The sequence below is a fragment of the Zygosaccharomyces rouxii genome (assembly GCF_000026365.1).
Source record: "Zygosaccharomyces rouxii strain CBS732 chromosome D complete sequence".
Taxonomy (NCBI): Eukaryota; Fungi; Ascomycota; class Saccharomycetes; order Saccharomycetales; family Saccharomycetaceae; genus Zygosaccharomyces; species Zygosaccharomyces rouxii.
In genome coordinates, this window is record NC_012993.1 from 696486 (window position 1) to 713698 (window position 17213).

The following is a 17213-nucleotide window of genomic DNA, read 5'->3' on the forward strand; positions in this document are numbered from 1 at the left end:
GTAGTTCTGGAAACACTTGCGAAATGGGTTTGACAGAATCTAGTAATTAAGGGTCCTAGCTCTGGATTTTTGCTCAATAAATGCACTAAAATTATTTTAAAATATCTACTACCATTCCTAGTAGATTTCTAGGGGCAGTAACACTTATACCCACTGGTATTCGATCAAGTGTCACACTGTCACTTGCATAATAAAATATCGTTCTCTAGCATTTTTACACGAAATTGAAGGGGGAAATTAGTAGAAAAAAAATCTGGTAATTTTCCTTATCAGAAATAATCACATATGTTGAGACTCTGGCGGTTATTTCGAGTAGCTTATTATTGTTACTTCAATATTCCAATATGTCTGAGCCCTAGCGTTTTTTCTAGGGTATGATTGACTGGGAAGCATGAAAAAAAAACAAACAACATATACGGACTAATATTGATACGAACACTGCTAGAACTATTCATTCAAGCCACAGTTCAAGAGTGTTTTGAGCATTTGAAAGTGGCATTAGTCGTTATCAGCTGAGTATATTTCCCAAGAGTGACTGCAGCTACTTCTGGCAGTTCCAATTCCTCTGCATTTCAACCTTATCCAGGAAACTATTTTGAAGAGGATTAAGATTGAATAAAGATTGAAATACGAACAATGTGGTTAATAACGACATTTGTGTTAGTTTTCCCCATCATCTGCTCATATGTGGTGGTCAATAGGTATTTTTCTTTCAAATTGCATAAAAACACATACCTTTTGACGCTATCAATTTTAATGCTAAACATGATCATATTACTATTCACCACTTATTTGTTGCCATTGGATATCTTTTATGGGGCTAGGGCAAGCATTGAAAATGGATCATCATCGGAAGCTGTCACTCACAATTTCAGCGTCATTTGGAAATTTATCTACTGGTTAGAATTTGTTCTGTGTTGGTTTGTTATTCCAGTACTAATTAGTTACATCTCATTGAAATATGCGTGCGCTAAGCAACAAGACCCTCATTCAAGCAGGTCTCAGATGGGGCAAAGATTGGCGCTAGCAATTTATCACAATATTAAATTTTATATGCTATGTCTTACAGGACTATTCTTTGGTATCGTTTATCTGGTGAGTAGTACAGGTCATGGTCTCAGCGATTTTAAACCATTGTTAATCTCTTTGGCACATCTTTACTCACTGAGTTATTCACTTGTCCTGTTATCCACGGGCTTGATCATTTTCCCCAGAAACTTATTTGCCGAAGTTAGCTCCCCCAAAAGTGAAACGGTTAATAGGCTGTTTGTGGAACTATCGAAGTCTAATGATGATCTAAACGATTCTCAATTGAACATGTTAGAGAATGCAGAACGCATTTTACACTCTTCGGAGGTCCAAGATGATCCAAGTTTTAACGAAATGTTAAACCAATGTAAAATTGAAGTCCAATCTATGTTGAACGACCGGAAATTATCCGTCAGTAATTTCAATGCAGTTTCCACTAGCGGGTCTACTTCAATATCGACTCTGGAGAAATTAAACCATCATTACAACAAGTTTGTTACACATTTTTACAACTATCTACACAACCAAACCAATTCCGATGGTATAATTCACACATTGGCAGAATCACAATCGTTGAGCAGTTCCTCAGGACGTTGGAGATCCATTTTGATCACAGTGGTAGCAATAATATCAACGGCCTTATCAGTGCTTGTTGCATACTTAGAAATTACTCCGAACAAATGGGGCCACGCACGGGTGTTTGATGGTACCCATTGGTACAATTTTGGACTTGAATTTGTGTTGTTTTCGTACAATACTCTTGTTGCACTGTACGCAATGAGTAAATTCAAATTTAACAATTTCCATTTAATCCCCAATGGTCGTAGTAATCCTTCAAATGCATTGTACTATTCACTTTATTCAAGCAGACTTTTATTCCCACTATGTTTCAACTTAATGGTGTTAATCCCCTACGGCGAAAATGCCTCTTACGATTCCATGAATAGCAGTTTTGCAAGGACTCTTTACAATAGTTTGATTCGTATTCCATTGGCCAATTATTTGAATAAAACTTTACCACCAATCTTCATGGTATTTATCCTGATCAGTTATAAAATTGATCTTAAACAGAAAATCCTACTTAGAACTTTGGGCGAAGAATATTATTATCAATTTTTCGGTATGATGATGTATGAACCTGCGGGTGAGGTGAATCAAGACGCGGGCAATACTAGCCCCACCAGTCTGTTTTTCGATAACGACGGACCATTGAGTCAAAGATCACGCATGGATGAAGATTACGAGTACTCCTTACAGGATGGTAGGTACTTGTTCGAAAGAGCATCGAGAAACAGCAACAGCAACGACAATACTACCAGTAATAATGAAAATACCAATGGCGATCAAGAAAGACCGCTTTTATATGTATAAAAAAAATAAAGAAGAAGGACAATAAGATTATTGCAATGGTTCACTACTAGTACTCAACCGATTCAAATGCAGATAAACATCAGTGCCGAATCCTTCCATGGATATAAGTTTCAAGTCGCCGCCAAAATACCTTGCATATAATCTACTGAGTGCTAGTCCATACCCATAGCCAGCTAAGGGTACGTTATTGACAAAGGACGATACTCGGGGATTCTCATCGCATTCATCCTTCATTAATTCCAATTGACAATCATCTGGCATCGTGGAGTACAAGTAAGTCCATATCAGCGGTAAATTCGATCTTGCGATTCCACCGCCTTCATCGGAGATTTTCACAGTAATGTCTTCCAACCCTTCACATATGATTACCTTGACATGGGGGAACTTTAAATCGTAAACATCCATCCCAGGATTCGATTCAACAGTTTTTTCAACGGTAGCCCTGAGGGCATTCTTTAAAGTTTCCACCAGCATGTGTATCAAATGTCCTGGTACGTACATGAATTCGATTTCGTTGTTGAGGCCAGTAGCATTTTTTGGGAAACACAGCAGTTCCACTTCTGGTGCTTCAAACAAGCCGTAGTGTTCAGAGCAGATCAATTTAGCATTATCAATAGCGTCTTCAGCGATCTGTGTAATGTTCGTTTTAGTACAAATGCTCCCCACATAGCTGTCACTTTTGCCATTTTGGCAATGCAGGGAAGGTTCTAACAGGTCCAAATGTTGCGCAATGAGCATACGAATTCCAATACGGCTCATATAGAACCTGTCCAAAAAGCTTTGTACTGAATCATCGAACATATTCTGTTGACAAGTTTTTTTCCATTTTAAGACTCCTTTAGCCAATGTCACAACCGTAGCGTTGTGCCTAACTTTAATGTTGTGTAATACTTTAAACAATGCAGCATTGAATTTCAAAATTTCTTTTGGCCAAACTTCCAACGAGGTAACAAGCGGCGATGAGTAGTATTTCTTCGGTGTCAAAACTTGACCCCTACTGCTACTTAATGATTGATTGGATACACTCCATTTCCTTTTTGTTACCACAAGCCCATCATCAACAAAAGTGTTCCTATGGGGAACCGAAGTATTGGAACGTCCATGCTTAGAATCCAATTCTTCATCCCTATAACACAACTGAATGATGTTTCGTAAAACTTCACTTTCCATTGGTGTATCAGGTTCAAGTCCGCCATAGAGCATCTGGTACAATTTACCGTTACTAGTCGACCTGTCATGAGCAAATTCGTACAGTTCCTTAAACGATTGAGTGTACCAGTCACGGACCTGAATCACATCATTCATTTTATTGAGGCCATTGGGCAGGCTTTCTAATTCTTTAATCCTATGGGCCAATCGGATAGGCAATTCCCTTAGAACAAAACACGATGCTTTAAACAATGTGGCAGGATTAGGATTAGCTCCAAACTGGCACATTTGTCTCAAGGAAATACCAGTCTGGGGGAGTTCAGAGTAATTCCATATCTGCTTCAACAGTCCACTATTAAACTTGATTTTGGTCATATTGCCCTAGGAGACTTCTCGATTGGGGGAATCCAAACAACCCAAACTGATTCAACCCATCCTCATCCTTATATAACGACTTGACGATAATCATCAAACTTTGAACCTAATTGATCGTCTGAGTCAACTGGTGCTTCTAACTTCGGAGGAACGGGCGACGCGATGATCAATTGACAAGACATCAACAACAACATCAACAAACCAAAAGAACTTCCAAAGGTCATTAAAATCGATCTACAATGAGTTTTAAATGGGGTGTTTCTGAAGTTTTGGGGTTGACTTATGTATGCTGCTGGTCTGTGTCCATGTACCCACCACTTTGGACTAATTGGAAGCGTAAATCCGCCAGTGCGCTGTCGGTAGATTTTGTCATGTTAAATACAACAGGGTACTTTTATTTGGTCATATCACTAATTTTGCAATTGTACCGCTGGCTACCACCTCCACAAGGACAAGAATTAACCCAAGAAGCAATAGCTCTAAAACCCAAGATAACAAATTTCGATCTATGCTATTGTTTACACGGATTCCTGTTAAATTTAGTGCTGGCATCACAATTGGTAATGGGACAATCAATGTGGGGGTTTAAAAAAGAAAGATCAATACGAATGAAACCAATTTATTCGAAAATTCTGTTTCTATCGCTCCTAATTTTTAGTGGATTAACATTACACTTTGTCAATTACAATGCCACAGTCGGTTGGGACAATCTGAGAACTTTAGCCTATTGCAACAGGTTGTTTATGCTAAAGATTTCCATGTCATTGTTGAAATACGTCCCACAAGTAATCCACAACCATGAAAGGAGATCAATGAAGGGGTTCGCCATACAAGGTACTATGCTCGATATTACTGGTGGAATGGCATCGTTAATGCAATTGATCTGGCAAATTGCAAATGACAAAAGTTTCAACACATCAGTTTTCATGGCAAATTTCGGTAAAATCGGATTGGCTATAGTGACAATAGTTTTCAATTTCATCTTCCTTTCCCAATGGACGGTTTACGGAGATGGATCCGTCGTTACGATTAAAGATTAAGGACTAGATATATATATATATATATATATATGTATATGTGTATATATATCTACATATACTCATAGAAATATATATGTATAAACCAAACTACTGCCAACGCAGTTAGCTATCACAGCAAAACTTGTACTTCTTCTTCGTTACAAAAACATCAGTTAGAGCATCATCATCGACAAACCAAGATACACGACCTGCGGCCCCTTCATTGACGATACTGCTCGGTAAACCCTTCTCAGGTCTTTCCATAATTGTTTTAACTACAGGTGCCTTTGTCGCACCTTCTACCACAAACGTCACCCTATGGGAATGACAGATCACAGGTATTGTTAACGATATTCTATTGGAAGGCCCACTTGGCGCATTTTCTACAGGGACAACCCATGCTAATTTTTCACGTAAATTCTCTTGGAAATTGGGGAAAAGCGATGCAATATGTCCATCGGGTGCACATCCCAGCAGGAGTAGATCAAACATCGGTAGTTTTACAGAATCTCTACCTGCAAAACCCTTTATCAAAACCTTCTCGTAATTATCCGCACACTCTTGAGGATCTGAAATTAACTTCTCGTTTACATGGAACACGTTGGGTTTACCGTATTTCTCCACATCAATCAAATCAAAAATTTTCCTCTTTGCTTGACCAAAATTACTCTCACCAGATTCAAATGGAACCAGCCTTTCATCTGCAAAATAGATATCCCATTTCCCCCATTGAACATCATCTCTCTTTAATAAACCTTCGTGAAGCACTTGAATTAGTGATCCTCCTGATAAGGCAATTTTAAATCTAACCTCTTTTTCCTTTTTACTCTTCTTATCCTTAGGAACGTTGATGATACTTCTCGTAGACGACACACGGCTTACATCCTTTTCGCCATTGAGGCTATTACCAAAAGACAATTTCCGATCCTTAGTTCCCTTTGCCAATGCATGGTTCTGTGCATGAACAACATGATCAGCAACCGCTTCTGCTACACCTGCAAACTCATGGAATGCAAAAACTGCTGGCACCGTAGTAGTCATATTGGGATGAAATGTTTCACTACTTGTCAAATTGACCGTGACTATCGATTCTCCAAAGACCACACCACTGTATTATTAAATATATCAAAAAAGGATAAGATACAGATGGATAACAAACGTAATGACCTAGGATTGCGATAAAACCTGATGCGAAACTTTTTTGAAACTCAACCAACAGGCGGGGAAACGATCAAACTTGCAGTTCTTCTTTTCTCTTGGTACTCTTTGTTTAAATGTCATTAAACGTTGCTCCTTTTTCCTTTGACCTTCCTTCCTTCCTTTTAGAAACCCCCGGGTGTGACAAAAAATGTGAAAAAAAAAAAATTTTTTTGCAATGCGATGAGGTGAACCAACTAACACCAAATTCAATTATTCTGATCTTGTGAAGCACTGTAGAGCACTGTCGAGCTTTGTATTGAGTTCTGCGAGTTCACTTTCCCCTTGACTGAGCACTGTTATGGCTCCACCGGCTCCACACATCCAACGGAGACCACCATTGTAAGAGTAGAGACATCTTATGTTCACCGACCAGTCGGCACGGTTGTTCATCGATAAGTAGCCAGTGACACCACTGTATACGCCACGGCGCTTTCTCTCTTCGAGCTCGTGTAGTAATTGTACTGTGATCTTCTTAGGAGCACCTGTCATGGATCCTGGTGGTAGCGAATGTTTAAGAACATCTAATCCGGAATATATTGATTTCGAGAGGTTATGTGCTTGCACCACGCTTACCATCTGGTAGACGGTTTGGTATTCTTCCACGGACATGAATTCTTCCACATGAACGTCCGGCAGCAATTCGTAGAGATCGTTACGAATTAGATCCAAGATCATTAAGTTTTCACCAAACTCCTTGGGGGTTTTCAAAATCTCTGTAGCCATCTGTAGATTCATTTCGTCGCTCTTCTTTACAGTGCCCTTAATTGGTCTCAATTCACAAGTATCGTGGTCCCACTTGAGAAATCTTTCTGGCGAAGTGCTCAATAGACACAGTGTGCGATCCTGTGGAAGATCTACCAAATCTTGAAATTCGAAAAAACTGGCGAATGGTGCTGGGTTACGGCTCACTAGTGTTTGGAAAATTCTCCATGGTGTCAAGGGACCATGGGGTGTCACTTGCGTCTGTCTTGTAAGGCATATTTCGTACGAATCGCCGCGATGCATGTAGTCTTGGCAAGCATCGAATGCGCTTTGATAGGATTCATCAGAAGATACGTCGATATCGAACTTCATTGGGGGAAGCTCCGATGGCCATTGCAATTGTGGATCGCTCAGCGGTAACTGGTCAATAATTTGGGTAATATGCGCCGGGAACTCTTTAGACAGGGAAATAGTGTACATTTTACCGCTGAAATGATCAATGACGATACTATTTTCAATGTAAACCAATTTGGCATCGGGATGGTGGCTTTGTACGCTGGGAACGACATCACCCATTTCATAGCCAAGTGTACCGACAAGACCACCAATAAATGGCAAATCAGGTCTTGCATTGATAAGACGAGATGAGGTGAACTGACCTAATGTTTGCCAAAACTGATCCTTGTCTTGTGAGAAAACACACGGATGTCTGGAATTATTTTCCAGTGCATAGTTTACATCCTTCCAGCTCACATTCTGATCCCTCCATTTATAAGCGGTCGTCCTGTTCAACGTAGCATAATGCGTCAAAACGTCAGAGTTCTCATTTGGGAAGCAGATGATTGACCACCTACCTCTATGCAGATCTTGGGACGAAGATGCCATGACAAACTTGCGATCTTCGACTGAATCACAGATGCAAAGCGTCAACAGAGGCGATTTACATACGTTGTATTCCGTTATGGAAATGTGTTTGGTCGGCAAATCCACCCGATTCTCATATATCGGCGTTTTATCAATAGTTTTATCCAATTCATCGTAAATATTCACATCGTAAATCGATTTCTTATAATCGAAGCGACCGCTGTGCTCGTTATGCTCTTGAGCCAAATGCAAAAAATTACTAATAAGTAACCCGCCTAATTCTGAGCAACAAGACTCTGGATGGTATTGAACTCCAAACCATGGCTTATCAACCACCTGTGCAGCCATAAGTAATTCACCGTTTTCATCCGTAGTGTGCACCAGAGGAATCAACCCTAAAGATGGTTCTACATGCAAAGAATGGTATCTCGTGGATTTAAATCGGAAAGGGTACCCTTTAAACAGTTTAGATTCATTTGCCAACTCCATATCATATACTTGCCCGTGTTTTATGGTTCTTAATTCGTTAACTTGTGCACCTTGCGAAAGGCACATCGCCTGGAACCCTAAACATATGCCCAATATTGGAATTTGACTCAAGCAATCATCTTGGAATAATGATGCCAATAGACCAACATCTTCTACACCATTAACTGGGCTACCTGGACCAGGACCGAGTACTAAACAATCGAAATGGGGTAGAAACTTTTTCAACTCCGATACATGTGCAAAAGTATCATTATGAATAGTGGTAACTCGGACTTCTCCATAACCGCCCTTATGGGACTGTTGTTCCACTAAACGTACTACGTTATAGCTAAACGAGTCATAGGAATCGATAAATAGCACATTGAAGGGTGCAGAGCCTTGAGAAAGAGTCATTTGTCTTGAAATCTTTAAAGGGACCTTTAAGTTCGCCCAACTTCAATTCTTTCGCCTTTATTATTTTTTTTTTCTTTTCATCAACTTTTTTTTTTTTTCAACATACTAAAAAATCATCGAATCAGGGCTCATCGACAAAATGATTGAAGTAGTAGTCAACGATCGTTTGGGTAAGAAGATCAGGGTTAAATGCCTGGAAGAAGATTTAGTTGGTGATTTCAAAAAAATTTTATCCGTCCAAATTGGTACACCAGCAAGTAAGATCCAACTAGTTAAAGGTGGTTCTATTCTTAAGGATCATATCTCCCTAGATGACTATGAGATTCATGACAACACTTTCCTAGAACTTTACTATCTATAAAAAGTATTCCACACGTCTCGACGAGGCCGATTTTGCCTGGTATGCATCAGAAAATATGTCCATATCTGTAGAGCCATTTTCAGATAACTCGTCACCGCTATCAAAATAATCGTTTAGAATTTTATTATTGGTAACATTAGCCTGTGCATTTTCATTTAACAATTTATTTTCTGGGGCCTCTTCGAAGACATTGAAATAAAAATCGTCCTTACCGTATAACTCAAGGATAGATGCCTTGTTACCACATCTATAGCAGTAATTAGGTGCAGACCAAACCGTTGTAACCAACCCATTGAAATAAACTTGGAAGCCTTCATTGCATAGTTGATGCGCTCTATAGATACGAGACATACTATTTGTATGCAAAAATTTCTCGACCACACAACGTCCAAATGTGTACCCAGCACCTCTTGGTGAAACTTGGAAATGTTGTGAGGATTCTCTGTAAAATTCTTCCCTGTGATTGCCATTCTCTGTATTGGATTCTTCGGGATCGGACCAAACAAGATCTGCCATGGCACCATCATGTGGAATCTCTCTGAACCTATCTATGATTTTGATCTGGTCAATAGTCTGCACATTGGGCGAAAGACCTCCATGAACGCAGAATATCTCATCGTCAATAATACAACACAGCACCAGATAATCAAAGAAATCCGTTAAATAGTGCCAAACTTTAGAATTTTCACCGTATTTGTTCAAACATTCTGTATAGAATCCATAACTCTGAGTGATCTGTCTTGATTCGTGATTGCCTCTTAGAAGATGTATCCTATGGGGATACCGCAGTTTTAAAACCACTAACAATACGATGGTTTCAACGCTGTAAAGACCTCTGTCGACGTAATCGCCTAAAAACAAGTAATTTGTATCAGGTACGGGCCCACCAATCTGAAATATCTCTAGCAGATCATGGAATTGTCCATGAATATCACCCACAACAGTGACAGGAGTCTGAATGTGCACAACATTGGATTCACGAATTAACATTTCTTTCAATTTAAAACATAGCGCCCTAACCACAGCCTCTGGTAGGAGCTTCCCTTGGTAAAGGTTCTCTAAGCATTTATCCAATTCCATGCTCATCCTGGGATTCAGAGTCACCTGTCTGCCTGCCTCTTGGTAGGATCTCTTCTTGGCGATGTTTTGGTTCTTCTCTCTTTAAAGTTAATCTGCTTTAATATTGAAGTTTTGACCGACAACAAACCCCTTCATAAAACATCAAACATTGGTGTAAAAATCATTTAAAAGGGGAACTAATCAGGTCTAAAGCGACTGTAAAACGTTTTCGAGTGTGCATAACAGTTGTGGGGAGTTTATTAGCTTCTTTTAGAGACCTCTTTTGCAGTCTTTCCGACGCAGGTTTTGCACTTGGGCATAGTGAGTTTTCGATAAGTCAATAGCAGATTTTGATTACTATGGATGAATCAGATTATTTCAACTACACAGGGCCTAGCCAGACTTCAGATGAAGAGCGTAGGTCTCACTATGGCAAGAGAAGACCAGATCGTGTGAGGTCTTCGAGTACCAATTCGAGGGTATTTTCACCTGGTAAACAACAACAACAACAGCAACAACAGCAACATGGACAACCATCACCAAGTCCATCGGGGATAAGATCACCAAATTCAACGATGCATGTGGGCTCTTCGCCTTTAAATACCTTTGTTCTACCGGTAAGGCTTCAACAACAAGGATCCAACACATCTCAACAACAACAACAACAGCAGCAGCAGCAGCAGCAGCAGCAGTTTTCACCACACGAGCTGATTTCACCAAGATCAAGTAGGCGGCCCTCATTAGGTGGAGTTGTTGCCACTGGGAAACATACTGGACCACCACCATCACCAAATAAGTACCACAAGAGCGATCATTTCATCAAACGCCATTCAAACAGTAATTCCGATGTACCTGTTACTACTCCAACCTTGGTGATGCCACCTGAACTGGCGTCTCTCAATACACAGAATACATCAGCTGTCCCCACACCACAGCCGTCCATTAGTCAAATGCCATCCCAGTACAACGTTTCTAATTCTTCAAGCACGAATGTAACTACTCCTGCAACAATGACCAATTTCTCACAGGATACCATATCACCTTCATCGTCTACAAAATCGTCCATGAATGTGGCTAATACATCATCATTGAGTCTTCGGGCATTTAAGAAGCAGTACGTGTTGAATGAACAATTGTATTTGGATAAAATGAGGAATAGCGTGCCAGATGATTATTATACCAGAGGTATTGCACCAGCTTCTATGAATGATGATGAATTCGAATCAGAGATGGATGACATGCTTGATAATAATTTTAATGGTGATGATGAATTAGATTTCGGTACAAATTTCTTTACGGCGGGCGCTGATAAGGAAAATTTGGTAGCTATGAGTTCCAAATATTTACTGCATAGACTTGAATGGCTGAGACAAGCAGACCCTACAAACCCTACAGTGGAGCATGTCTTCAAAAGTCTAGATGAGAAGACTACTTCTGAAAAAGATTTTTCATTAACAAGCTTTGCCAATCTATCTATGGGAACGCAGAATTTGTTGTCACAACTTTCAGATCATTCACTGGTATTAGAAAGATTTGAATGGCAAACCATGTTATCAAATGTACTCAAAGGTGATATCGTTAAAAGTGAAAAGAGTAAAATCGCCAATCAAGTGGAACGCACAGGTATGAGTACACAGTACAGTGGTGACCTTTGGTTAGAACTGAAGGCTTGGATGAATGGTAAACCAGTCCCTGATACTAAGAAACAGTTAGAGGTTCTAAGAACTTCAGCAGACTCAGTTTTCCGGGAAATTATGGAATTTAAATTAAAGGAAGATAGTACACCTGAAGAAGCAGAACAAGTAATACGACCATTACTGAATAGGTACTATAAAGTGACTAATTATTGGGTGAATTTGAAACAAATGTATCAGAGTAAACCTATAACTAAAACTGTAGAATTTGTCAATCGAGTCGATTCCATGAATTGTTGGTTAACGTTCAAACAAAATTTCGAGATTTTGACCAAATCCTTAAAGAACTGGGTAGGCGATGAAGAATTAGACATGACAAATATCCATGAAAGTTCCGATGAATTGGCGAACAATGAACTTTTCGCAGAAAGAATAATGAAGGAAAAAGATATTGAAACCATTTTCCAAAAGAAAATATTTTTCCCGCTAGCACCATGGATATTAGAAGCTAAGTTAGCCTTCTTCAGATACCAGAAGCACATGCAAGAGATTAATGTCACTTTCTTAAGTAAAGATTTGGAGATTTTATTGATGTTTCCCATGAGATTAGTCAAAGAAATTATTTTAATAAGATTAGCATATGCGAAGAAATTAAAAAACCCCACAATGATGATGATCGATCAAATGATAGAAGATTTCACCTCTTATATTAAGTTGTCCGTGCAGTTGAAATATACTGTCATAGTTTATTGTCAAGATTGGCCATTGAACGTTAAAATTGATCCACATTTCGACGATACTGTTGTGGAGGCCATTCACTACCTCTTCACCTTATTGCATTTAAAGTTATTAGATTGTACAAAGAGATCTTTCAAGACGTTCAAGGAAGCAGATGAGCTGTACAAATATTGGGAGAAGTTAAAAAACGTTGGTCATTACATTGATGGAGCTGGGAAGGTCATCGCCAAAGAATTCAACAGATTGACTCTCAGGCTGTTGCATAGATTACATTCTTACTTGCTGCAACAACAGAATTGCCCACCCAAATTCGATTCCAGTTCAGAGGCGGAGAAGTGGTTGATACAGTTGTTTGAAAATTTGGGATCGATGAAGAGAAAATTAAACAGATTTACGAATTTTTTGACAAAAGCATTCCAAAATTCAGTTAGCTATAAAGTCGAAAATCATAGGTTACTCTTAAAGAGATTGAAAGAAACTGGTCACTTTTTGATTTACACAGGTGGTGAATTGGAACAAAATGGTATCTACTTAGTGGGAAGTGCTGAGTTGCTCGGTTGTTCTGATGAAGATATTTTCAAAATCATTTACAATTCAGAAATTGGTTGTGATATGATCCCTAAGCTTGACATTAGAAATAGTTTGTCTCTTTACAACGCTGTTGAGAAGGGTTGTGATCCAAATATAATGATTGTACAAGAAATGGATTCTCATGGTGTTTCTTATTATCACATTTTGAATGAGTTTACAGAGGCTCAAGCTCGGTTTAGCGGTCGTACCAGAGCAGGTACCAATCCCGATCTATTTGCTGAAGATTATCAAGATACACAAAATGAAATGATAGATTTAGAGCTTAAATTGCATTCTTTGGGTTATGTTCTTGTCCTATGCCCTGGTGAACCCATGCTATGGGAGGGTGATATGTATAACCTTTCCGACGGTAGTGGCATTAAGGCAGACGATTTCAAGAACAAATTGAGTTCAAACACTTTATTATTAATGAATCAAGGTTCTAGTTATGCTTTAGAATATCAATGTGATCGTTTCCAACAAGTTGCAGATGATTCTGTTTTATTTATCGAAAGAAGATGTTCGTTCGATTCTGTGGAGAGTAGTTTACAAAGGATTAACAAGGCATATTTCAGATTTACTTACAGTGTTTTGAGCAATTACTCCAAGATCATCAACACATTTCGTAAACTGCCTTCTGGGATTGAAATGCTGAATAGTGTGTTTTTCTTTTCTAGAGATTTTGGAAGAAATTTCTTACGCACCAACGTCACTACCTATGAGAAGAAATCTGTTATTATACTATTGATGGTTAAATTGAGTGTGGGTTGGCTATCCTTTTTAGTGGAAGATTGTGACCCTACCGATCAGAGGACATTTAGATGGTGTGTCCCCGCCATGGAATTTGCCATGCAAATGACAAGCGGTTGGAACGTCTTAGGGTTAGATGAGAAGCAGTTTGCATCTTTGAAGCACAACATTTCAGCATGTATGGCATTACTCATTTCCCATTTCGATGTTATGGGTGCTAGGGCAGGTGAAGCAGAAAAGTTTCTGCAGCAGGCCAGACCTAACATTGATATTCAAGATGAGATGGATGATAATTCAATGTTGCAAATTAATTCTGTGCTTCGTATGCAGGCCATTGGAAATTTGGAGAAAAACACGAAGCGTAATCCTCACCAGATTGGTAGAGTGTTGGATGACACTGATAAGGGAAACAAATATTTATTATCTTTAGCATCCTCAATCTCCAATGTTTCCATGAGGTGGCAGAAGAGAAGTTTTATTGGTGGGGGTACTTTTGGTAGTGTTTATTCCGCTGTCAACCTAGATAATGGTGAGATCTTAGCCGTTAAAGAGATTAAGATACAGGATGCAAAAACAATGAGAAAGATTTTCCCCTCCATCAAAGAAGAAATGTCCGTCCTTGAAATGCTTAACCACCCAAATATTGTTCAATACTACGGTGTGGAAGTGCATAGGGATAAAGTTAATATATTTATGGAATATTGTGAGGGTGGATCGCTCGCAAGTCTTCTGGAACACGGTCGTATTGAAGATGAAATGGTTACTCAAGTGTACACCTTAGAACTACTTGAAGGGTTAGCCTACTTACATCAATCTGGTGTGGTGCATCGTGACATTAAGCCAGAGAACATTTTATTAGATTTTAACGGTATAATCAAGTATGTGGATTTCGGTGCCGCTAGAAAAATAGCGAGAAATGGAACCACCTCACTTGGCTTGAACAAAACGTCCACCGGCGAAGGTAATAACAGTTCAACTGGTAAGGAAAGCCCCTCCATACCTGAGGGTCCTGCTCTACATGACATGATTGGTACACCCATGTACATGTCACCTGAATCAATTACAGGATCATCGAATAAAGGCAAATTTGGAGCTGACGATGTTTGGTCGATTGGTTGCGTTGTTTTAGAGATGATAACAGGTAGAAGACCTTGGGCTAAACTGGATAATGAGTGGGCTATCATGTATCATGTAGCAGCTGGCCATACACCACAGCTGCCCTATAAAGAAGAAGTTTCAGCTGCTGGTAGACAGTTTTTACGCAGATGTCTGGTACAAAATGCTGCTAAAAGAGCTACTGCTGTGGAACTCTTGTTAGATCCCTGGATGGTTCAAATAAGAGAACTTGCATTTGGAACTGGTGAACAACAAGAAAGTACCGTTGTCGAATCGGCCCCACCAATTTCCGAATAACATGTTTAATCCAACACCTTTAAACCCTAATTCTTAACGCAATGGGCAAAAACAGTGCTCTACAACCTTTTTTTCTTCTTTGTATTTGTTATTTTCTGAGAAGTTCTCAAGTCTGCTACACGATACTACTATAATCATGTCTTAATTAATTATGTACTATATACTTCATTTGAATTCAAATTTTAGTCAGTCTAGTTTTCTTTAGCCTTGATGCTCATCGCATCTCTTCTCATCGCTTGAAAAATTTCAACTAAGCTCATCGCTACTTATATGAAAACAATCTCAGACAGAATATAAGGTCATTGAGAGCTTTTAGATCATTTACATCGTTTATAATGGCTACTGTGATACCGCCTCCATCTAAGAAACAAAGAAAAGAAGCTCAAAAGACTCGGGAAGTGGACATTACTCCCTCAGATCTGCCTCATGTATCTATCAAATTTGAAGCTCTAGATACAGGTGAAAATGTTGGTGGATCTCTAAGAGTACCTGGTGGTATTAGCGAGGGACAGTTAGAACAACTTTTAAACCAGTTACAAGGCTCAGCTGAAGATCCTGTTCCATACACTTTCAGCTGTAGTGTTCCCGGTAAAAACAAAGAGGATCCACCCCAAAATGTAGATATCACTGACAATTTGTGGTCATCGTTATTAAAACCAGGTTATAAGACTCCTGAAGATCAAATAACACTTGTATTTACACCAAGAGCTGTTTTCAAAGTTAGACCTATCACAAGAAGTTCAGCCGCCATTGCAGGTCATGGATCTACCATTCTATGTTCAGCATTTGCTCCTGATACGAGCTCTAGAATGGTGACCGGTGCGGGTGATAACACTGCACGTATTTGGGATTGTGCTACTCAGACTCCTCTTTCTGTATTGAAAGGCCATTCCAACTGGGTTTTATGCGTGGCATGGTCTCCTGACGGTGAACTCATTGCCACTGGCTCGATGGATAATACCATTAGACTATGGGAATCCAAGGCAGGTAAACCATGGGGCGATGCTATGAAGGGACATTCCAAATGGATAACTTCTTTGACATGGGAACCGTTACATTTAGTGGCAGCTGGTGATAAGCCAAGATTAGCAAGTGCTTCCAAGGATGGTACCATTAAGATCTGGGATGCATCTCGTAGAACTTGCCTTTATACACTAAGTGGCCACACCAATTCCGTCTCGTGTGTCAAATGGGGTGGCCAAGGTCTGCTTTACACTGGATCCCATGATAAGACTATCAGAGTTTGGGATATTAAAGCTGGTGGTAAGTGTATCAACATTTTGAAGTCCCATGCCCATTGGGTAAACCATCTGTCATTATCAACCGATTATGCCATTAGAGTGGGGCCATTTGGACCTGATGGTAAAGCTAGTCCATCGCCACAAGAGGCAAGAGACATCGCAAAGAAAAACTATGAAAAAGTCGTCAGGAAAAGTGGTCAAGTGGAAGAGCTTATGGTTACCGCTAGTGATGATTTTACCATGTTTTTATGGAACCCTCTCAAGTCTGCAAAACCATTGGCAAGAATGACTGGACATCAAAAACTGGTCAACCATGTAGCATTCAGTCCTGATGGTAGGTATATCGTCTCTGCATCCTTTGATAATTCTATCAAATTATGGGATGGTAGAGATGGTAAATTTATTGCTACATTCAGAGGTCATGTTGCTAGTGTCTATCAGGTTGCATGGTCTTCTGATTGCAGACTTTTGGTTTCTTGTTCTAAAGATACTACTTTGAAGGTTTGGGATGTTAAGACCAGGAAATTATCCGTAGATTTGCCTGGTCATCAAGATGAAGTTTATACTGTTGACTGGAGTGTCGATGGTCAAAGAGTCTGTAGCGGTGGTAAGGATAAGATGGTAAGATTATGGACACATTGAAATCTTGGTGTATAAATTTAATTTTTTCTATAAAGTATGGATTATTCATTAATATATTTCGAGGAAATGCGTATATGCTGCTAAAGTATCGAGGCAGCTTAAATAAAGTGGGAAAAATGACAGAGAACAAGCTAGAGTCTTTGGGATGACATATATAATATCATTGAGTCCCTAAAAATTCCTAGCGGCTAAATATCGTATTCTATAGACTTGG

General features: G+C 39.4%; 9 protein-coding genes across 9 annotated transcripts; 5 read left to right on the forward strand and 4 right to left on the reverse strand.

The window, feature by feature from the left end:
* Positions 1-636: 636 nt before the first annotated feature.
* Positions 637-2400, forward strand: ZYRO0D08030g (uncharacterized protein; the record flags this gene model as incomplete). Its single annotated transcript, XM_002496737.1, has 1 exon — positions 637-2400. One exon carries the CDS (start codon positions 637-639, stop codon positions 2398-2400), a length of 1764 nt encoding a protein of 587 aa, XP_002496782.1.
* Positions 2401-2427: 27 nt separating this feature from the next.
* ZYRO0D08052g (PDK/BCKDK family protein kinase) lies at positions 2428-3924 on the reverse strand (the record flags this gene model as incomplete). Its single annotated transcript, XM_002496738.1, has 1 exon — positions 2428-3924. The coding sequence occupies one exon, from the start codon at positions 3922-3924 to the stop codon at positions 2428-2430; it is 1497 nt and encodes a 498-aa protein (XP_002496783.1).
* Positions 3925-4163: 239 nt separating this feature from the next.
* On the forward strand, positions 4164-4964 carry ERS1 (cystinosin-like protein ERS1; the record flags this gene model as incomplete). The annotated part of the gene is made up of 1 exon (XM_002496739.1): positions 4164-4964. One exon carries the CDS (start codon positions 4164-4166, stop codon positions 4962-4964), a length of 801 nt encoding a protein of 266 aa, XP_002496784.1.
* A 102-nt stretch (positions 4965-5066) lies between these two features.
* Positions 5067-5984, reverse strand: ZYRO0D08096g (6-phosphogluconolactonase; the record flags this gene model as incomplete). The annotated part of the gene is made up of 1 exon (XM_002496740.1): positions 5067-5984. The coding sequence occupies one exon, from the start codon at positions 5982-5984 to the stop codon at positions 5067-5069; it is 918 nt and encodes a 305-aa protein (XP_002496785.1).
* Positions 5985-6353: 369 nt separating this feature from the next.
* On the reverse strand, positions 6354-8591 carry ABZ1 (4-amino-4-deoxychorismate synthase; the record flags this gene model as incomplete). The annotated part of the gene is made up of 1 exon (XM_002496741.1): positions 6354-8591. One exon carries the CDS (start codon positions 8589-8591, stop codon positions 6354-6356), a length of 2238 nt encoding a protein of 745 aa, XP_002496786.1.
* Positions 8592-8730: 139 nt separating this feature from the next.
* Positions 8731-8952, forward strand: HUB1 (ubiquitin-like protein HUB1; the record flags this gene model as incomplete). The annotated part of the gene is made up of 1 exon (XM_002496742.1): positions 8731-8952. One exon carries the CDS (start codon positions 8731-8733, stop codon positions 8950-8952), a length of 222 nt encoding a protein of 73 aa, XP_002496787.1.
* Positions 8947-10038, reverse strand: PPG1 (putative serine/threonine-protein kinase PPG1; the record flags this gene model as incomplete). Its single annotated transcript, XM_002496743.1, has 1 exon — positions 8947-10038. The coding sequence occupies one exon, from the start codon at positions 10036-10038 to the stop codon at positions 8947-8949; it is 1092 nt and encodes a 363-aa protein (XP_002496788.1).
* A 332-nt stretch (positions 10039-10370) lies between these two features.
* SSK2 (mitogen-activated protein kinase kinase kinase SSK2) lies at positions 10371-15116 on the forward strand (the record flags this gene model as incomplete). Its single annotated transcript, XM_002496744.1, has 1 exon — positions 10371-15116. The coding sequence occupies one exon, from the start codon at positions 10371-10373 to the stop codon at positions 15114-15116; it is 4746 nt and encodes a 1581-aa protein (XP_002496789.1).
* A 335-nt stretch (positions 15117-15451) lies between these two features.
* Positions 15452-16999, forward strand: RSA4 (Rsa4p; the record flags this gene model as incomplete). Its single annotated transcript, XM_002496745.1, has 1 exon — positions 15452-16999. The coding sequence occupies one exon, from the start codon at positions 15452-15454 to the stop codon at positions 16997-16999; it is 1548 nt and encodes a 515-aa protein (XP_002496790.1).
* Positions 17000-17213: the final 214 nt, after the last annotated feature.